At 41.8% G+C, this 23,207-nt stretch overlaps 1 protein-coding gene and 1 long non-coding RNA gene across 2 annotated transcripts in view; one reads left to right on the top strand and one right to left on the bottom strand.

The window, feature by feature from the left end:
- The first annotated feature begins 753 nt into the window (after positions 1-753).
- The window catches only part of sh2d3ca (SH2 domain containing 3Ca), a 45,922-nt gene continuing 23,468 nt past the window's right edge, over positions 754-23,207 (top strand). Inside the window, 5 exon segments of the mRNA XM_063889609.1 lie at positions 754-947; positions 2,142-2,426; positions 2,547-2,727; positions 2,729-3,001; positions 6,013-6,052. Coding sequence (XP_063745679.1) covers positions 929-947; positions 2,142-2,426; positions 2,547-2,727; positions 2,729-3,001; positions 6,013-6,052 — 798 coding nt within the window. The 5' untranslated portion in view covers positions 754-928.
- Positions 1,128-2,702, bottom strand: LOC134868465 (uncharacterized). Its single transcript, XR_010166287.1, has 2 exons — positions 2,506-2,702; positions 1,128-2,392 (listed from the first exon to the last, which is right to left on the bottom strand). It is a non-coding gene; the product is annotated as an uncharacterized LOC134868465 (long non-coding RNA).

Genomic DNA, 23,207 nt, shown 5'->3' with positions numbered 1-23,207 from the left:
AATACTTCCATCCCGCGTAAAGTGCAAGTGACACACACACAAGAATCATAAACATGACCTCAATGTCTTAGTATCCGGTGTGACTCACCCACACTCACAGAAATCTAATATGTGCATTGCTGAAATCCTGCATTTGCACTTGACACTGCACTTAAATACTTCATACTAATATTTACTTAAATAAACGCACAGTTAATGTTGGCTTTGGTATAATCAAGGACAATTATAACTCTACACATTAAAAGGATGACACATTGGGTCAATATTTATCGGAGATGTGCTGACCAAAAGGCCCTGATTACTAAATAAATATATTTTTCTTTGTGAATGTTTCAGGTGACTTAGTCATACATGTATGAAGCAGCAATATAATCTTTCTACCCTAATCAAACATTAACTGTAAAAAAAACTGCATAGGGAAGATGAAAGGACTCAGGATGAAAGGCGGTGATAATTATTCTTACCTCTGGATGAATTTATAGCCAGCTGTTTATTTCGATTGGACATAAAGGACCAATCAGCACTTCTGACTTTACACCCTCCAAGTTTCCATCAACACTCTATCTATCCTGTCAACACTATTTCATTCCAGCCTGACATGTTTTATACAATGGTATTCTTATCTGAACCTTTTCAAGTCTTGTCATCTCATCTTCATTTCCTCTTACCATTGGACCTGTCTGCTCTACACAGGAAGTGTCACAGTCTGCCCTGCCCTTGTCGCTGTCTTTCATCTCTCAGTTACAGAGCCATATGCCACTGTGAGCATTATCTCACCCACAGTGAGGAACTGTGGTCCATACCAAAGTGTCTCTGCCTTAAAACAGCTTATCCTCCCATCCGGCTCTACAGTTTCTGTTGCTGTTTAGTTCCACTCAGATGATCCATCTGTCAGCCACCTGCAGCTGAACCACACTGCAGCCACAACATGAGCTTACGGAAACTGAGTGAGTACTGTGTGTTTGTTTGCATGTGTAGGGCAGCTGCACATTAACTGCCATGTTAGTTTTGCAGCCTTGTGGTGATAAATGACATCCAAGAACACAGCTACACTTCAATTCAGAGAGGAAGACGTACAGCAATATAAATGCGCTTTTATAGAGACGTGCAGTGATTACTATAATACATTTATACAAAAGTATGATTTTAATTATAAACAGTATAGCTGCAAGTGGTTGATTGCTTCTACATCTCATTCGTTGGGTAACAAGATCAAAACACAAGCTCAGAAAAAGGAATTTGAAGCTGCAATGATTGCTGTTGGCTACCTCATTGAAGCAGAACAAACAAAAGAACACAACATTTGTAACATACAAGCTTACATTTGTAATTTTAGATCTGGTTAAGTCTGTAACAACTGCTGAAAAATATTGGTTTAAGTTTACAAGACGTTTCAGTAGTTTCCACAGCTGACTCTTCACGACTGTAGCATTAATGCTGTGCAGGAGACTGGCAAAAGCAATTCGGCATAATTAAGAGCAGAATTTGTGAGAGAAACCCAACAATCTAGAAATACACAAAGAACATTTCAAAATATATGAGATGGACTGAGGAGTTGGTTGATAACACTTTGTTGGTTCAGCGCCACACATTTCATGATAGTGAAGTATATCTTGTAGCGATGTTTGTGAAGATGATGAAGAAGTCTCCGGAAAGACACCAGCTTGTATATAATAAGGTTTATTACAACAGCTACACCAACACGGGCAATACGAGGTTCCCAGAGCCAATTGTGGAAGTCCCCCCGAAATCTCTTTGTGCATGCAATTTATAGGAGAAATGTGGGTGTGTGACCAAATGTGATGTTACACCATGTCTTGCGCGTACCCAAATAAGGTGAGATATACGTTGGTCTTTTTCTTACTCATCCCTGGAGGCCTTCTGACATATTCCAGAGGTTTGTTATACAACACCCTGTTGTACCACATCACTCTCTGCACTCTCTATGACCTCAGAGAGTAACTAACTGTATATGAACAGATTTAATACACCACAATAGTAATTTGATCTAATATCAATTCAAAAATAAATATTGTACAGCTTTAATCAGACCAGCTTCTTTAACTTCTTTATCTCCATCAAACTTGTGATAGTTACCACACTCTAAGCTTGTCTTCTTTTCTTACTGTTCCGCCCTCAAGGTTTCAAGTGGTTTGGTAGCCTCACCAACCTCACTTTTCGCCACTCCACTGAGAAATCAGACTCCAAGTCCTCATCAAAGTCTGGATCAGGAATTAAGCCTGAAAATGGGACGGATTGTGGTGCCATCACAGCGGCGACCCTTGCTCCAGTTTTGGAGACAACCATGGATGACATGGATGCCATGCGTCCTCGCACCTCCAGCTACGTCCGCTCTTCTGAGGACTACTCACACATGGGCACATTGCCACGGCTACTCATGAAGAGGAGAGACAAGAACAATAAAGGTGAAGCTTCAGAAGTCATGAACAACACTTTTGTGAAAACGATTAAGCTAAATAGGATAACAAGTTTTCACTGACCAACCTTTAATGTTTATTTCTGATGTTCCCGCTTTTGTTTTGTAGGAGGCTCCAACAGCAATAAGAAGAGTAAAGACAAGAGCAGCATCAGAAGAAGTCAAAGCCAGCGACCTGTAGGGCCGCCGAGGCTCAAAGCCCCTTTGCCCACAGTGGTTGACGAGGAGCTTGTGAAATCTTCTCTCACTGATCTCAAGACCCAGCCTGAGCCTACAGGTGAAGCAAACACCCAAAGCTACAACTCTAGGCCCTATAGCTGCCATGTCGCCATCTAGTGGCTCAAGTGCAGCAGCCCAACCAGAGGCTTGTGACGAGCAGTGTATCACCAAAACAGGTGTAGACATACACCAAAAGGAGACTTCATCACCTCCACTCAGCCGGGGTACTCATAAGGATGATGGGTTGGAGCCTGAAGCTGTGTCTGCACCAAAGCAGAAGGCAGTGAGCACAGAGCTGATAGGAGGAGTCGACAAAGGAAAGCCAAACTCTGAGAGCATTTACTGGTAATTTTCATTCTTTTTCCTGAACAGTTTGAACAGTTTATTTTCATACTATTAGAAAAATCTAACTCATTCAGCAGGAGGGGACAATGCCATATAAAAGGGCCAGGTGTATAACATGTTGACCCAGATTTGGATGGGATGCATTGTTATTAACACTAAGCAAAGGTCATAAAGGCCCAATATATGTTTGCATTTGAGTGTTTTATGCACTCTGACACAATGCAATTACATTTATTAACATCAAGTGATGACTAAAGAGTACTACAAAAAGTATTTCCAAGTATTAGTATTTTTTGGGGAAAAATATTACAAACAATTCTCTGTCCATTAAATTTGACATAACACAACCCCCACTAATATACTAACTTAATTATTCATTACAAATCATGTTTAATGTAATGCAGTTTGCTGATGTAATTTAAACAACATTTGGTTCAGATTACTTGAATTATGCGTGTAATGGTTAGTGTATTTATGTGACATATTCATATAGAACTCAAGAGCTGGCTTGACACTGCACTCACTTGAGTCATCAGCAAGAGATTAACAAACTGTTAAAATGTTATATTCCTTAGGTAGCCTTATGTGTTTATTTAAATAAACACACAGTAAAGGTTGGCTTTGGTATACGTCAAGGACAGTTATAACACGTTGGGTCATTAGGGGAGCAGAAACTCAGTTTTGCCCGTGGCCCTCGAAAAGGTTAATCCGTCCATGCTCCCTGTAAACCAGGGGGCGTAAAATGTTTTAACTGTGCGTGGAGACACCGGGAAGTTTGCAACTACTCATTGTGTGCTGACTTTTTCTGTGGACACAACTTGCCTCAGGCGATGGGTGTGAGGTGAGACGATAATAGGATTCATTACTTGACTTTTTGAAGGCAGCAGGTGATATCGATTCATTTTATTGATCAGATGCTGGCGTAAAGCTGCCACACTGTTGGTTTTATGTTTTCTCATATTTTGCTTTGATTTGTGTGCTTCCTCACGGGAGACCGAGTTAAATATTATTTGTGTGCGTTAATATTGTTCGTTACTTAATGTGTAAGTGGATTGATCAACACATTTAGAGCTTTTGGAGAGTTGGAGGGAAAATGTTGTGTCATTCCTCCTCCCAGCGGAGCACATTGCGTGTCCTCGCTGCTTTCCCATGACATCACTATAACATTTATGATAATGTAGTGCGTGTATCGTGTTACAGTAGGATTTTGTGTGTGTGCACGCGTGGTTGCAGTTGTGGAGGAATGCGCATGTGCGAGCGTGCAGTTCAGCAGGGACCGTGGGAAATATGGCTGCATGGTGTAGTGTAGGTTCACTATGGCCACTTCAAAGAGCTGTCTGTCTGTTCAGCCCTAAATCACAGGTCTTTCTCACAGCCTGGCTGTCCATTCGCCTCTCCTGCTCTTTTCTGTCCAAAGTGCTGCTCTTCACTTCTTTAACTGACTTTGCCTTTCTCGAAAAAACTTTCACTTCTCAGTCAGTGATGGTGGTGCTGGTAAGATTTGGCTCTGAAATGAAATAGTTCTTTACCCATATTATAAAGCAAAGCATGTCAATGTATTGGTTGGGCACTCATTTGAGAAGGAGAGCCACAGGGATGCCCTCATGTAGATTGATGTTTAACTAAAGGTAAAAACTAGTTGCTTTACAGTAAATAAATTAGCAAAAGATCCAATTTCGAATTCAGTTTTCCAGGAAAAGGAAATAGTGCTGGTTTTACCATCTCAACTGTGATGCTTTCTGCTGTCATATGACATCTATATATAGCTTAGTGGTGGAATTTTAGGTCTGTTTCAATATGTTCATGTATCATGTTACCTTGTAGTTACATTTTTCGCTAACTTCTAACATTTAAAAGACACAACAATTAACTGATTCATCAGAGATAACATGCAGATTAACTAAAAATTGAATATAAATGTAGCCCCAGGCAAAGCCAATTTCAAGTCCATTTTAATTATATACCCACAATCGATTGTTTTGGTACAACATATGATAACCTCTGTTCTCACATCCGTCAGACTACTGCCTGTAAAGTCAAGCTTGATATCAAGGTGTAGTAATAAGCTTTCTTTATTAGGTTTTGAGAAGTTAAGAAATTAAATAAAGATCACCTTACTGCAGTCATAAAACAACTGAGGGGTTTTGCACAAGATAAATAGTGTTTATTATAAATCTGCTGTAGTGCTCCTGGCCTTCTTGCTATCTAGGACTGCTGTTTTTATAGCCAGATGTATGATGGGTATGTTTTTCTATTTACAGCTCAGTCACATTCTTGTCTGGATAAATGCTGATGTTATCAGTGAAAATAATTGAGGGGAATATTTCACACTGTACAACCATTTTTCCAAAGTTTAATCTCAGGCGCAGTTTGGTGAGGGAATGTTAGCTCCTCTGTCGTGGGCTCTATTAACATTCCCCAACCCACTGCCTCGATGGGGCCCTTTGATCTGGCCTCTCTGTGGTCATGTGTAACACAGCGTCGCTCCGGGCCCTATGTAACCCATCATGCAAATTGAAAACTGTGCCGATTGATCCCGAAACTTGTCTGTGAGTGTAATTGCCCCTTTAGCTCTCCCTTGCTCTGTATCACAAAGTATCAACAGTATGGCTCCCAGGGCTCCAGCGCAGTGGGGGTTTTGACACATGAACCGGATGCATCATGAGCGTAAAAGTTTGAGTTATGGTGCCTGGGAGATTTGAGAGGCCAGCTACATATTTGGCAACCTTAGCTGTTCAGTGGGGTTTGTTATCTATCCATTTCGCATAAATCTGGCCTGCAACAACATGTAGCTCACTGGAGAGGCCGCTGCAGAAGAGGGGCATGGGAATACAGCTGTATTTTATGTCTGTAGTAACATTCACCTTTTAAAAGACCAGATCAAACACAAACTGTGTGCACATGTGTGTTGATACACATGTTCACACCATTCAACAGAGGTTTACAGCCTTTTTCCTGTTATTACATTGGCTAACACTTCCTCTCTTTCATCTTTTCTCCTGTTTCTTCAGCCACATGAATCCAGCAGAGAGCCAGGGGGAATATGTGCAGGTAAGGCTGCTTCCAGGTGTGTGCTCCTTTGTCCTCTGGCACACACACTGTCCTCAACTGTCTGTGTGTATGAACTTGCATATAACTCTACAGAAGTGTGTGTGTGTGTGTGTGTGTGTGTGTGTGTGTGTGTGTGTGTGTGTGTGTGTGTGTGTGTGTGTGTGTGTGTGTGTGTGTGTGTGTGTGTGTGTGTGTGTGTGTGTGTGTGTGTGTATATGTGTGTGTGTGTGTGTGTGTGTGTGTGTGTGTGTGTGTGTGTGTGTGTGTGAATATTTCCCAACAGAAGTCTCTATCGCTTCTTTACAAAAGAACGTTCTCCTTTTATTTAGTTTGAATTTCTCTGCCTGTGACACACATGCACACACACATGTAATGCCTGAGATGCCAGAAGCTTTGAGTTGTGGTCTTGAGCCTTTACATCAGCAGTTTAGTTTCCTCCTCTCCACCCTATTATTGAATTAGAATTTTTTAATGTGAGCTCTCAGATGTAATTGTGGCTGATTATTAGCCCTTTAGTCTTCAACAGTTGTGCTCATTTCAGCCGGCTCACTCTGCATTTAACCTTATTCAGTGTGCCATTTAGCTAATTGAATTTGGAGTGAATCAGTGCTTATGTCAGCAGTCAGCAGCTAGTGAGCAGTATGAGCTGCAGCCAGCAGGTGGGGCCATACACTTGAGTTTTGATCTCCTTTTTATCGATCAGAGAGCATGTGAGGATGTTTCATGACCTTGGAGATAGATGATAGGCCTTCATGCATTTTGTATAGCACAAACACACATTGATACAGTTATTGAATTTTAAACTGAGCGCAAAAATGGAAAGTAAGAGACCTGAAATGAAGAAAAGAAAGAAGAAAGAGGGGATTAGAAGTGCACTGTTGAGCTCCTGAGATGAGTTTTCCTATTGATTATACATCAAACGCGCGGTAAGAGCCTTCTCCTATGACCCTGACCTGTATTCCTTTTTGTAAGACAAACACATGCAACTTCCCCTGACCACAACACATCGATTTAAACCCCCCCCCCCCACACTTCCTGCCCTGTTAGAATTTGTGTTTCAGACAGAGCAAAAGCATTTAAAATATACAAATCTGTAACATCTTTACTCCACTTATGGTGTCGAAACAAATTTCAACGAAGACTGAGCGAGGGAGGGTTGAAGTTGTGAATCAGCAATATTATGCCGTCTTGGCTTTTTATGTCTTCATGGGATCTTGGATATGTTGTATGAAGTTCTCATAAATGAGAATATAGCTTGTTTTACTGCTGTATTTATGAACATACCATAATTTAACAGCATCAGAAAACATTTATAAAATATGTTACAGGTGTTATTGTTAGTGTAGCCAAAGTGGTAAGTCTTCCAGATCCTGAGACATCTCATTTTGTCATCAATTTGCTAAGAGGCTTTAACAAATTTCTCCAAAACACTACCTATGCTTCCCCCCCCCTAAAGATGAAGTGTATTAATTTTTTATGATCTTGGTGACTTAATGTTCACTTCAGGGGAGTTGACCTACCTTTGCACTATAGGCTTGGACGGGTCGCCCATGTAACTAGCACTTATACTGATAATATTGACACTTCTCTCACTCTGACATCAAAAAATATCGCTTGTTTTGAAAGTGTTTCAATTTTAGATAAGCTCAGCATAGGACTGCTTTAAATGATCTCATTCAGATTTGAAACCGCAGGAAGTTATATGAGATCAGCCTTTTTATAAATCCTTACGCCTGTTTTGTCACCTATTTTTTTCCCCTATCTCCTTGTCCTGTTCTGAAACACAACAGCCCCACCCACTGCCCCCACCCTCTCTCTGAAAGCTGCCAGCGGTCCCTTCATCTGATTCTCCTTCCATTTGCCTGAAACATTTATGACAGCTGATGTTTAAATCAGTAGTTGGCCTCAGTGTTCCCTGTTAGAGTGGGAAACACCAGGCCAATGACTCTCCCCACGTTAGTCACATGTGTCCTCTGATGTACTCTCACACAGGCAGCATCACACATACAGAAATAAGACACTGTGATGCAGAAAGACAGATCTGATCTGAGTATGCTCAAAGAAAATAAGCAATCAGTGAGAATTCAGGGGTTGTTATTCATTTTTTAGACTTTATCGTCAAATGGCCATCATCATTAATGTTTCATGTGGAGGCACGGCTGGTCAAGCAATATCTTCTGTTTTCATTTCTCCGACTTTAAGTGAAAGATGTAAAAGGCAGTTTTAAAATGGCTGAGGTTTGTAGAAAAAAAACACTCCTGACCATTATGTGTCATGAAGTAAGTTGTTCTGTCTCAGCTTGTTTTCAAATACTGTGTAAATGCGTGACTTTATGGCTGTGTGCGTTTGTTTTTGCCTGCAGCCCAACCCTGCTTTGTCTCCCCTCCTATTTAGTGGTTTGATGCTACTTTGACAGAGCAGCAGGGGGGAGGTGGAACAATTTGGATCATATGAGGTTTATTAACATATGCCTGGCACACTGGTGCTCTAAAAAAAAAAAAAATGTGCGTGTATGAAGGGGCTCAGCTGTGTGTCTGTGTGTAACTGCATGTTTGATTATGCGAATGGTTTGAATTTCCCAAATCTGTATGAATTTCTGTACTGCCTGATTAAATTTAGGCATTGCCCTGTGGGTGCATGAACATGTGTGCGTGTGTGACTTACAGTAGATGAATTAATGTGGCGCCTCTGTAAATGAGAGGGGTGTGAACTGTCAGGGTTGGCCCCTCAGTAACACAGCCCTGGAAAGTCTCCAGTTACTGTTTCTTCACCGTGTAGACAGAGAGACACAGACAAATAAATACAAACACAGTTGTTTAAAAGCATATTGTAAACAACTGTGTTTACAATTTTGACTATTTGCATTAATCAGTCAATTTAGGTCACCAAAGACAAAAGTGACAATATATGTACAACATCTTGGTATATACCATCTGTAGAATAGGATACCCTTTACTCATGCCTGATTAGTGTAAGCCACAATGTCGAGAGTGATACGTTTCCAATACTATACACATTTTTCACATGTGTTTGTAGCTGACCAGCAATTCAAGCTAATAATGACATCTGCTAATTAACACATCAACCTCATGGTGGCCCCGAGGACAAGTGAGGGAATCATCAAATTTATTTCACCTTATCCTCTCGGGACAATGAATGTCTATAACAAATTTTGAATTTTGGCGCATGAATCTACCGATGTAGATGTATAGATCATTTTATTTTTGTTAAGTGCAAAACATGCCCTGCCGAAGGATTCATCCTCTGGGCACCCATTGTTAATTGTGGCATATTTATGACACGTGTCCAAGTTGTTCATATTCAGGCAGGACTAAAATTCTGACTCTGCAAGCCCTCTTTGTTAATTGGTTATCAACCTTAAAAGGCTCACTATCTAACTGCCTTATTAATTATGATATAGAGTACAGTGGTGGCTGCTTGATCTTCTGTTACTTCAGTCATAAAACACTGAAAGAATATGTGATGTCGTAAAAAGAAAAGTCTAAACAATTCTACAACCACCTTAGAGTCTAAGAAAAAAAAAGCTCAGATTTTTTTCCCGCTTTCTTTAATGTCTATGTTCTTTTATCCAACCCCTTCAAGGTCGGCATACCATGCAACTGAGCAGTACATGAGACAGAGAATAATGGCACATTGATCTTTCTGCAACGTATTACACACCGCTTTATTCATGCTCAAGATGTGTCTTGTTGCTACAGCAACACATTTGTGTAAGGCTAAGTTGTTTTAATGCGATTAAAGCAGGACAGCTGATTTTTAATTGTGCTATTTCACAGCTAAATTCATATTTTTCTACTCGTCACTGAGGACAAAGTCGAAGCGCTTTCTAGCAAGCCTTTTCTCTCACCGCATCGCAACTCCCTTTGAAACGCATATCTGTTAGTTCGATACGGATTAACCAGTCGGTCCACCCTGTGAAAACACACTGATGACAATCAGAAACACACACAGATCATTAGCCGTACCCCGCTAACCCTCAATGGAGCCCGGCCTTTGTTTTTACAGACGCACAGCACATAAAGAAATGTGTGCACACATAAAGATATGTATGCACACATAAAGATATGTGTGCACCCTTAATCTTGAGCTGCCCTCGGTGTGTCGTTTTTCATCTCTCACACACATGCACACATTTACACACACTCTCTCAATGTCTGTATTCTGTCTCTTTCTTTCTCTGAGCGCCTCTCCCACACACATACACCCTCCTTTCATTAGTGGGAAGCTTGCAGGCATATGCATGGATTCTCCATTGTGTTCCCTATCAGCCTGCGGGATGGGGCTCACTAATTAATATTTAACCGAAGACCGCCTCCAAGCAGGGAGGAGATGTAGAGATAGTGGAAGGACGGGAAGGATGAGGGATGGCCACGGAGGAGAAGGGAAGGACAGGGATCAGAGAGCAAAAAGTCGGAAAAGAGGAGGTTAAGACAAGTGATGAGGGGCCAGGATAAGGAGCAGGGAGACACGAGGGAAGGAGCAGGGAGACACGAGGGAAGGAGCGGGGTGATAAGAAGGGTTAGAGAAAGGTTGGATTCAATAGAGCATAGAGAGAGGGAGTACAGGGAATTCTGAAAAGAGAAAGGACAGGTTCAATAAATGGATAAGAGAAGAGGAGACGGGCAAAGAAAGTGATGAAAATGGTGGAACAAGTACATCTGCAGACGTTTCCTGACATACATGCTAGTTGTGAATGCAGTGAATGAAAGGAAGTTAGATAAAAGGATTTAAAGGGAAGCAAAAGTGGTGAGAATGAAGTGAGGAAAGAAAAAGAACTAGACAGACGATTCGGGGTAATGAAGTGTACCAGACACCAAAGTGAGAATGAGACACTCTTTAGTCTTCCCAAAGGCACAAAATGGGGCGAAGCTACCATTTTTCTTTTAACCTGTGTGTGGACCATTCAGTCTATTAGATTTAAAACCTCGTAAAAGATATGGAGAAGCGAAGGCTGGAGCTTGGTGAAATGTCTATAAATTGTCACATTTATCTCCATAATGAAACATGCAACTATAAATCTTTGAACACATTGGGGATTTTTACTTTCTTATGTTCACTCTTGTCTGTTATGTGCATAGTATTGTGCACTGCATGGACGGTGGAGTAGTATGTCGCACTATGGAATAAGTGTTGTGGCATTTGAATTACATCTGATTCAGGGAATTGTAAGTTGTGAATCATCCATTTATGTCCTTAAGAGACTCATATATTATTTTATTTCAGTACATTCAGTCACTTGTTAGCTCAATTCAAGAGAAAGTTCTTCCAAAAGTAAGTAAAAAGAGCAAGTTACTGCTGCACCAGGACTGTCAATTTGCCCATGGGTGTTATATCATATCATCTTTTTTCTCTATCAAAAATTTCCAGAGTAAACGGTTGAAGGGAATCTGTTGCTTTGCTTTAAATTCACTCAGCTCCCCACAGCAGAATTTGATGTTTGATTCAACTTAATACCTCAGAGGACGCAGAATGACATGTGGAAACACGAGAGAAAGAAAAACAAAACAATGAAAGGATGTGCTCATTTCTAGCCGGATATTTTTTCACTTGTGCAAAATAGTTCTCAGGAGGTGCGATCTAAGACATATGTTTTATAAAAGTCTAATTTAGTGGAGTGGCTTTTAGCTAATGGACCTTACAGTGCAATGCATTTTCATTATGACCCGTTGGAGGGGGAATTACATCCCTAACATTGCCAATTTTAATACTAAACTCCCAGCTGTAGCAGACCATACATGCTTTAAACTCTGCATCCATCATATTGTCACATGCGTTTTTCCCAATGCATGCATTTTGGTTAGAGTGTGTGTGGCGCAGCAGCCAGATGCTGTATGTTGTGATTGTTTTACCGTGGTATAACTGAGGATTGAGAGAAGGAAAGTACAGGGCTCCTTTTATGAGATTATTTGTGTCCCCGCTGTGTAATCTGTCTAATCCAGCGCTGGATGCTTTGAGATTACATTAAGAGGAGACACTGCAGTTAACGAGTCCATCCTGTGTCTTGTACCTACTTATCTATCAGCCTTTTCTCTCTGCCTGTGACCTACTAGCATGCATTCAAGAGGCAGATTAGCGAATGGACTACTAGCATCATCTGATTCTGTTTGTGTGGAGCAGAGATTACCTTTAAATTAAATTAAACAAACATACAGTATTTTTCATCACCTGGCATGTTACATATTCCTCTTCCTCTCTGGCTATGTCCCTCTCTTGCGTTATGTTTCTCTGCAGTGGTGCAGACCCAACTAAATGCAGTGTCAGAATTTTGGATGCTGTCAAGTGCTCTTGCAGTGTTGCCATGGTGAGGCGTCCTCAATGATGTCACTGACTCAGGCCTCTGGATACAGAGCCCCACCCCTCCTGACGTGTGTGTGTGTGTGTGTGTGTGTGTGTGTGTGTGTGTGTGTGTGTGTGTGTGTGTGTGTGTGTGTGTGTGTGTGTGTGTGTGTGTGTGTGTGTGTGTGTGTGTGTGTGTGTGTGTGTGTGTGTGTGTGTGTGAAATGGGCTGGTGAAAATCACACTGTGTTATCCATGAAACACCTGCCTGTGTGTTTCAGCCTATAATGAGCTGTCTAGCTGCAGTCTGCATGGCCTTTTTAGAGACACATCATTATATTCACACACACACACACACACACACACACACTCTTGTTCTTTCTCCAACACACACGCGTATAAGGGTAACACTGTCTATCAACATTATTTCACACCAGGAACCAAATACTCCGTAGCTCCTGCCTTCTCTACTATATGAAGTGCTGTGTGTGTGTTGACATGCAGGTGGAATAAAAGGTGTGAATATGCATTTAAGCGTATGTGTATGTATGGTAGGGTGGTGGGGGCCCCCCTGCTGGGTTCCTTTCATGGCTAAAGAAAGGTTAGATTCCTCCGGGAGGCTGCGCTCCTCCTCCTCCTCCTCCTCCTCTCTCACCCTCCAACCCGCATCATCTTCATTCATCAGCTCTTCTTTGATTATCTTTTTTTCTCTGCTCCCGTCTTTCTTTCACTTTCTCCTTGTTTTACTTACTCCATCGTCCCAGTTCTCCCTCCAAACCTCCCACCCCACCCCGTGTCAGCATTGTCTCAACACTGAAGTGGGGGTCGTCGGGTGGGTGGGTGGGGTTTTCTGCCTGCATTTCAACAGCACTCCTCTTTGCTTGTGCCTGCTACCATACCATACACCCCCCACCCTCTCCCTCCCTCCCCCCATCCATCCATCCTTCCATCCCTCCCACCCTCTCTCTCTCTCTCTCTCTCTCTCTCTCTCTGGTCCGCCCTCCCCCCACCCACACTCCTTTCATCAGCAAGCAATGAGGTAATCCCTAGCAGCCGCGTGAAGTGCAGCAAGTGCAGTGAGAGAAGCGAGAGCAGGAGCGACAGAAGCCGGCGCGGGGCAGGAGCAGCAGAGATGTCAGGAGCTCTAATATCTCTCGCTGTTATCAGTACCAGCTGTTAGCGGCACGCTCCTAGCTCATATAGCTGATGTTGTTACCAGCAGCTGCTTGCAAGCTGTAGCTGTAGTGTTAGCTGTTTAGCTTGTAGCCTGGTTCTGTACTGGTGGCACTATGTTGAGGGGCTGTTAGCCAGGCAGAGAGGCAAGGAGGCAGGCTGGCAGGGGTGGGACAGGCTTAACCCAGGAGCTGGGGTTTTGATAGGACACCCTGGGTAGGGGGACAGATAGAGAAGAGGACAGAAAAAAAGAGTAGAGGAAAAGATTTTTTAGGAAAGGTAGCAGAGGAAGGTGTGCACTGAACATGACGGAGAGGTGTAGTCTGTGGAGTGCCCTGTCGGCTGCAGCATGCTGCTTCTACCGGGGGTCTTTCATGCAGGTGCAGGTGAGTTATCATCTTTGTGTGTATGTGTGTGTTCTGATACAGAAAAACCATGTGCTTCTGGTGTGTAGCAAAGTGCTCATATGATTTCATCAGACATGTGTGTATTCTTTCATATAAAGTGATAGTTTCCTTATATTTGGTGCATTTGTATGTGTGTGTGTTGTGTGTATTTGCGGGAGGTGTGCTGACTGTTGGCTCCTCAGCCAGTAATGTCTGTTATAGCTGGCAGACTGATGATATCATAGATGCTGTACTGTACTTGGGTGTCAGATGGATTGTGTGAAATCACAGTTTGGGGAGAGAAGTAGGGGAATGGTGAGGGATGCGAAGGGTTTGTGGACCAAAGTGTGGAAAATAAGAAAGGGGAAGCGTGTTTGTGATTTGTGAGGAAGAGAAACTGTGTGAAGGGTACAGTACAGTGAGGCGTATCAGTGTTACTTTAGTCTAATTCTGGCTTCATGCCTGACACATAATATCTGACCTTATTCCTGGGACAAAATGACACCTACAGTGTATTTTGTGTGGGTGTGTGTGAAGAGTGTGTTTCTCTTCCTGTTGTGCTTGATATTTGATGCTCTTTTGCTTTGTATTTCCGAAATGTCAACTTTCCAGGGACCGAGGAATATCAACTTCTCGGTTTGTTTACTGGCAGAGTTAGTTTGTAAAGCTCAAAGGATAGAGAATACTACCAAATATGAGACTCCCAAGAATAAAGATGGCAAGAATTTCACATGACAGCATTGAAAAAAGAAGAGACAACTTAAAGAGTATTGTATAATAGATGAGATCATAAGAAATAGTAGCCAAGGAATCTAAATGTGTTTTTTGCCTGGGGTTTTGATACAGCGCTGGATTGTAGTGAAAAATGTCTCTTCAGTTTCTCTGCCACGTTGTTTGTAGCCGACTGTTGTTATAATTATGGCTTTACTTTAAACAGGGAAAGCAGCCGAGTTGTGTTTGTGTGTGTGTGGTTAAACTACGACTCAGGGCAGTAATCCTAATGTTGGGTGTCGGCGTGTCCCACCTTGTTCCTGGCAGCGGGACATATCGTCAGTGTGACAACTTGCTGAGTATCTTTCTGCTGGATTACTTGCTTTTCTGTTCTATAAACAACATTTCCTAGAGAAAAACTTGGAGAGAAAGAGTTATTCTTGGCTCTTTTCTTTTTAGGTGTTGGAGGCATCTGTTTTTATTTAGCCTGAAGTGTTTCAAAGCTAAGAGTAATGAAGTTTTATTTTAATTGAATCTTTCATGGGGTTCCTGCAAAGTGGTGGTTGTGGTAGGAGTGTGTGTGTGTGCGCGGGGGGGGGGGGGGGGGGGTAAATTAATTACCAGCCGCTGAGTTAATTGGGAGCATTTCTATTGTAAAAAAATAATAACTCCAATTCTATGAAACTTGGGCTTGTTTACAAACAGACCCATTTTTAAAAGTCTGCAGAGCAATATTGATTCCCCAATCCATTCTAATTAAACATAGGCTGTTAAGCACAACACTGTGTGTCATGTTACCCACACAGTCTCTGCTGCAGAGAACTGATGCATTAATCATTACTCGTTCTGCACTGTCAATGTCATGTTGATGCCTTCTCTTAGCCCCCAGGGGGTAACGGTTTCTTATGATTTGTACCTCTCTGTTAGACACCTGGAGATCCTGATTGAGTTTTCTTTCATCTAACACACATAAAGTTTACTCACTCTTAGGCTGAAAACTGTGAACACTCAGGGGGTGTTGATCTTGATCTTTTTTACCTCTAGAAAAACACCCAAAAATCCCACCACTAATGACTGCCGACTGTCTTGTTCACGCTGGCCGTTTCTTCAGTGCTGTTTCATTAGTGGTCCGTAACCACAGAAGGAAAAACTGCTTCCACAGAATATTTTAACCATTATACTTTCATACTTTTTTAGCTCAAAATAAACACAGTTGTGATGTTGACACTTCAAAGTAAAGTTTTCAAGCCTTAATTGCTACCAAAAAGGGTCAAATACCACAACACAAAAAGTACTTTAAATGAACTTGAAAGTGACATGCAGAGAAGATACAGCAACAGTGGACAGCTCATCAGTGGTATCATTGGAGAGAGATTACACTTGATCCCTTGGTCTAGACTGCAGCATGCTAACTATGGACACACACACACACACACACACACACACACACACACACACACACACACACACACACTCATACAGACATGCAGCTTTATAGCCATTGTGTCTGCATTACACCCAGTGCTTCCAGTGAATCGATGTGACTGGGACAATGTAACTGTCCGCTGTTAAAACCCCCAGAAAATGACGTGTACACACACACACACACACACACACACACACACACACACACACACACACACACACACACACACTTTCAGAAATACATTAACAGATGCATGGATAAACAAATATACTGAACTGCCCGCTTCCACTTCGGTTGTTTTTTAACTTAATCCTTTCGTTTTCTGCAAGCCAATCTCCATCTCTCTCTCTCTCTTTCTCTCTCTCTCTGCCCTTCGACTCCGTAGCCTCATTCCCTGCTGACCTGACCAGCATGTGGCATCCGTCATGCCAGCCAGCAGCCGTCCCCTCTGTCCTCTAGCGTTCCTGCAGCCCGTCTGTATGTGGAGCGCTGCTGTCGACCTCCAACCTCGCAACATGGCACCTCTCATCCCATACTGTCCCATGCATTGTTAACCACGTATCTGTTTCTGCAAAGACATTCTCAGCGATCCAGCACCTCATAGTGTTAATTCTTCATACTTTTAAGTAATATAAGGCTATAATATGAGAAGTAAAGGAGCGCTAAGTGTGCTTTTTTATACATATTTTGAAAGTAAATGCGATTTTAAACTTGTTTGATGTCCCTGTGTGTGCATCAAGCGTTGTTGTGTTGCCTGCAGCAAGGACATCCCGGTCACCTTTAGTTTACAGTTAAAAAGAGACTCTTGTGACCAACAAATCTCAGAGGATCTTGTGGTTATAGAATGTAAAGAGATAAATGGGGAGTGAATGCAAATGAGCTTCTTATTATGCAGATGAATAATGCATCTAAATAAGCAAAAAGCATCAGTGTTTTGATGTGGCAAACCATAATGCTAAAATCAGATTTTACCTAGCTGGATTTAAAACAATATTAAAATGTAAACTTGAAATAAAAAGGGGGATATTTTCATGAGTAGTGGTACAAAGGAGTTAGATTATCATAGAAATCCATTTATTACTTGCTGGAGCAGGAGGACTTTTTCAAGAAATCCTGCACTGAATAGATCATACATATTAAACTGTCCGGCTTTATTGCATGGATGTCCCTCCGGTGTCTCTCGTCTATGCTTCAGTCCCGACAGAAGGTCACAGTTAATAACAGAAATTGAAGTTGTACCTATGGCTGTACGTCCTAATATAAGGACAGACCGTTTACAGTGCTTTGACTTTAACAAAAATAACAGTTTAATATATCTTCGCCTCATGTGACTTAGTTGGATTATTAGTTTTGAGTTAAATAACAGAGCTCGCTTGGTTTTGGTGCAGTCACAGCGGGTTAAATCAGCTTGTCGGTTAGATTCCCGGGGGGGCCCAGTGATTTTGTATTAGTGTTACCCATCATCCCATTCTCTGTCTAGTCACTGCTTAGCTAGCTGCAGAAGATATGGCCCTGCTTATGTCTTTATGTGTGTATATGTCTTTCCAAGCCAGAAAGGGAGCCCAAGCCAATTGGTATGTTTTAGTATTGAAATATTCACCATGTAATCCCCTCTTCTCCACTCCTCCTAACTCTCCCTCATTCCCTCTCGCCCTCCTCCCCAAAGCTTTTCACCACAAATCCTCTTCTGGCGTGCTTGCCTGTCACACCCTCAGGCACATAGTGTGAAGGGCAGCTGTGTGTGTGTGTGTGTGTGTGTGTGTGTGTGTGTGTGTGTGTGTGTGTGTGTGTGTGTGTGTGTGTGTGTGTTAAATTGCCTTCTTCCAGAGTCCAATATCCTCATTAGAGCACTGTGATGTTTCTGGCGGTAGTGTGTGTGTTTTTCATGACTTTGTGTGTATTTGAATCTCCAGACCGTTCTGTGAAATTGTTCTTCATTCACATTTCTTGGTTCTTAGAGCTTATTTGGTTTGTTTGTTGAATCCGCTCAAGAGAAGGATTAGTTTTGACCCGTGTAATTGATCAACCATTCCTTGGATAAACTACTTTAAACAAATGTGTGTTTGTCAATTGTAACCTCTCATTGATCTTGTATCAGAAGGACAACATTGTTTCTGCCCTCAAAAGCGTACACAAACATTTTATTTGAGAGCTTTCTAATCCACAACCTCTGTGGTTAAAGTTTGTTTACGAAATAATAAGAATCAGCGTATCTGCAACCGTTTGCAACCACAATCAACAAAGTCAAGGTCCTTTTTAATGCCTTTTTTTAGCGATATAAAAACATTCCACTACTCCTGTCTCTGCTCCTGTGATTCTTTCACCATCATCAGATGTTGCTTGTCAAGTAAACGTGAACATATGTTCAGTCAAAGACACTTAAGGGATTTACCATTTACAGAAACCTGTTAAACCGTGGGAAAAGGCTCTTTTCTTTTGAAATATCTTAAAGAATAAGAGCTGCATCATAATGTAACATCACACATCATTTATCTGCTTTACACTAAAAGCTGAACAGAAGGCTTACATTGTCTTCACTTGAAGGCTCTTACTTTAAAGCAGGAAGTGTTCAATGTGCTTTAACAGCTTACTAAAGAGTCCACTACTATGTTACTCTTTAGCTTTGCTTTGTCTCCCTGATACATCATGCTTTTAATCTTCGTCTTAGCCTGGAAGGTCAGAGAGAATACTGAGAGCTTCAATGCCCTATTTCCATTGTAGGTCACTAATAGGAAGCTTACTCTAAAAGGTGGAAAGAGTAAACTGATTCCTTTAAAAAGATAAAATGTGGATTAACAGATGTGTTGACACATGGTTCACTAAGCCTCTTATCAAATAATGTAAACTTGTTTGCAAGTACACAATAAAAGCTCAGTGCTAAATGAGATCAGCCGTCAGACCAAAGAGAAATCAGGTGAAGGCATGAGTCCTTAATACTGTAATTTAAAATAAGTGTGGCCAGGCTGTCTACTAGAAATATATGTCTTCAGGCATTGTATGGTTGGGTGTATTATGTGCTTACCGTTTAAACAAGTGAAAATGTAAAAATGGTGTCTTCATATCATGCCTTTTAGCTGCAGGCCAGAATCCCAGAGGTTTCCAGCTCAGTGCTTCATGTAATCATCTGCTCTCTCTCTTGACATGATAGAAGAAGGCTTTAAAATAGTCTTGCGTTAGCACGGGAACATATGGCCAGAGCTGTTCTGCATTTAACAGAGGCTGGTGAAGGAGAGATTATTTTAACATAATACCTGCCTCCAGGTTAGAGATGAAAATGCCCCTCTGAGTTATAATTATCTTCTCCTCTCTCAACATTAAAAGTGAAGGGCTGAATGTAATTACCTTGGTGAATATTTACATTTTGCGTAATCATCTTCCAGGGACTTTGCTTCTATGTGGACTGAAACATTTTTACAGACTTAACTGCGACCCTGCAATTTGTTTAATCATAATATCATCTGTCAACGTTTCTGTGGATGCCAGTGATGTAAGAATGTTTGTTCATGCTGTTGAATGAAGATATAAATGCAGTATAGTGTAGAGAGGCGCTGCAATAGATCCAGAATAAAAATAATATTCTTCTTATCAGTTTCTCTTGCTTCTAACCCCGTCTTCTCTTACTGCTGCATCCATTCACACATCCTAATGTGCAGTTTTAAGATGAATGAAGTCAAGTGTCTGTTAGTTTTGCAAGCAAACCTTCAGAACTGCCACACAGGGCTGAACAGTTTGTGTGTAAATCAACCCTCTGAAGTCTCTCCACCAGCCTCTCACTGAAGAAATCACACATTCCTGTGGATCCAGACTCAGACACACAGCGCTCACATATGCTGGGAGCGTCGCAGCTGACAGGGAGTGTGGCATAGTGGAGGGATTTGGAGCAGGAGGTTGGCAATTGTTTGCTCTCCTCACATCTGACCTTACCTGACCTCGGAGAAAGCAGAGGCCAAAGGATCAAAGGCGGATGCAGCTTTAAAGGCTCAGCTCTCCCAAATGAAACAATTAGTCGTTCCAGCACCGGGAGTTGTGCTCTCGTGCTTTACATGCCCATTGTTGGTGAAAAAGTAGGGCCTTCTGGTTTGCAATGATACATAAAGGATGCATTGTGGAGGTATAGCACCTGCTTAGACTTTGAGTGGGCTTTGATGATAGAGCAGTGTTGATTTAGTCTATGTCATGTTCCTTCAATAAAGGGAATTTAAAATGTTTCTACGTAGGCTAACCGTTTAATGCATTTTCCCAGGGAGATTTTTTTTCTTCAGGTTAAGATTTCCCAGCTTTCCAAGACCATATGTCTCTCTGTTCTACTATCTAATAAATCCCACTGGGAGTAGTGTGTTTGAGTTACAGAAGGCCCTGGACCTCTGCGGAGATTTTAATGCATCATTTTCCTTTAAGAAAAGACTTGAGGCTGTTACAGCGTCTCTGGGTGATTTGCAGAGAGCAGCTGAGAATGGTAGTGAAAGCTCACATACACACAATCACTCATAAATGTGTACATGCCTCCACATGAACGCATGGGTCTTCAGATTTGATGCATTTTTTTAGGCCACAAGGTGTCGAAGAATTTAATTGTATTCTTTTAAACCGCTTAGTTGATTATCAGGAATAATAATTCTCAGTCAGTTGTTTCAGCACTACTGCCGTAGAAATGAAACACAAGTTTTCGCCAGTAAAGATTTGGAAGATGGTGTTAAATTGCTTAAAACACTGATAACATATATTAGTTATTAATGAAGCAGGTCAGGGTGTAAATGTGAACCAGATATAGATACTGATTTGAGATTATACAGACTTAATTGAGTGGAATTGGATAGCTTTGTTGGATGTAATTCAATTCAAATTAGATTACACTTCTAATAAGACAGAATTCATGCAGCGTGGACACACAGATTGTGTGCTAGATCACATATAACTCATGCATACGCATAAGCAGGGTTTATAGACGGATAGGAGACTGTTAATATAAGAACAGTGGATATAAGTTATTATGTGTCCTGTTTGGAAGAAGTGAGGTATAAAAGTCTCCGGATATAAGAGCGTAAATGACATCTTCCAAAAAGGCAATTATTTCTGCATTTGGATAACCCAAGTGGCATTTTCACAAATGGTGAAATGGATTTCTGTATGTGTTTTTTCGCCTTAAGTCTATCTTTAGTTTGTGTAGTGAATTTTTTATATAAACTCTCAACTGAACCATGTTTTAGTGAGATTCAGGGCTGGCATGCATCTTATGTTAAAACGTGAAGTCTTGGAAGAAAATCCTATAACAGCTATGCTGGCAATTACAAGCTTGCCAGTGACATCATGCACTAAAAAAGGGGTGTTTTCAGGGTGGGGAGCAGGAGGTGTGGGTGGCAAGAGGGGGGAGGGGAGTGTAAAACATGTAGGGAGGAAAGGGGGAGAGAGAGGAGAGTAAACGCGCAGCACTTTGTAAGAAGCTATCACAGGCTAATTTCCCATGAGCTTCTCTTAGAGGAACGACTAGTGTGTCCCATAGGAGTGTTTACTATCACACCTACACACGCACGCACGCACACACACACACATACACACACACGCACGCACGCACGCACGCACGCACGCACGCACGCACGCACACACACACACACACACACACACACACACAATGAAAGCAAGTATTTTTCTGTTGCTTAAAAGCAGCTGCAAGGGCAAGGCTGCTCTCAAAAGGTATGCATCAATGAAAAGGTGTGTGTGTGTGTGTGTGTGTGTGTGTGAGAAAGTGTGTTTTTTTTATTGCAAAGTCCCAGCTAGCAGTAAAAGCTCCATCGTCATCACCATGACAACAGCCCAGTAACAACGGAGAGACAACACCCATCTCAACCCTCCCAACCCCCATCAGAGTGTGTGTGCATGCTTGATTACTTGCATATTTGATGGTGTGCATTTGTGTGTGTGTGTGTGTGTGCGTGCCACGGTGCCAGAAAGAGCGCCCATTAGGGAATCAGCAGGTACTGTCTGTGCCTCTGAATGATGGACACGGCCCTAATAGCTCTGCCTGTATGCCTCTCCTCTGTGGGGAGTGGTCACACACACACACACACACACACACACACACACACACACACACACACACACACACACACTCTCTCTCCACAACTGCCTGTGTATGAATGGAATTGATACCTCAGCGGCGCTCTCTCCCACTGTCTGCCTCAGCCAGCCAATTGTTAAGCTCGCCGCTCAAGCTCCAGGAAGAGATGACATCATTGCCGGCCAATCGCATCACAGCTCTAGGGCGTTCATCTTTCTAACGGTCTGCATGATCAGGGGTGGTGGGGAAGGTTGTGTGTGTTTGGTAATAGGGAGATAAAAGTGATTGATATGCAGCAGTGGTCTACCTATGGGATCTAACTGCTCCTCATTTATTTCTCATTATATATCCATATCCAATACTCCCTAATCTTTTTTCGTCCTTCCATCTCCTTACTTCTTTACCTTTTCATGTTTGCCCTCAGTCCCATCATCACCACTTCCTGTGCATGTGGTGTGTTTGTGTGTCAAGTTCCAAGGCCAGTCGATAGGTCATTGTTTGTGCTGTGACTCGGCAGCATTTATGTGTGTGTGTTTGTACTGACACAGCAAGGGGTCAGATGACACCGTGACTAAGGCACAAATAAAGTTGTCCATGATACACTTCCCCACTGTGACCTTCCATCTAATGTAAGTGCTTTCATCATGGGTTTCCAGACATGCGCTATACTGGATCTTGGATTTATATTGGACAGATATGAGAATGTTTGGGTAGTTTCTCACAAATGTTTTGGACTCTGTTTTCATCCGTTTGTGTTTAAAGTTGAGGCTAATCTGTTAAATGTGTGAATAATAATAAAGACATCAAAAGCCGTGGCTGTGTTTGTCTGAAAGTGACATTGTTGGCTGTGTTTCAGGAAGCATTGCTGATTAATCCTCTGCTGTCACTCATTGATTAATTAATTAGATGCTGTGTCACCATATGTGTGTGTATCTATGGTAACAAGGCTGCAGCTTGTGCCAAAGACTTTATTGAAGTTGAAAAGCAATGCAGACTTTTAATACGCATAAAAGCCATAAATATTCCTCATTTTATGTTTTATTAATTTAAGCTACCCAAACTCTGTACTTTTAGTTAGTTATTATCAAAACAATGACCCTCTACATG

The sequence above is a fragment of the Eleginops maclovinus genome, chromosome 8, assembly GCF_036324505.1.
Source record: "Eleginops maclovinus isolate JMC-PN-2008 ecotype Puerto Natales chromosome 8, JC_Emac_rtc_rv5, whole genome shotgun sequence".
NCBI classification, from domain to species: domain Eukaryota; kingdom Metazoa; phylum Chordata; class Actinopteri; order Perciformes; family Eleginopidae; genus Eleginops; species Eleginops maclovinus.
The sequence above is the reverse complement of the archived record's forward strand: the minus strand, read 5'-3'. Positions and strand labels throughout refer to the sequence as shown.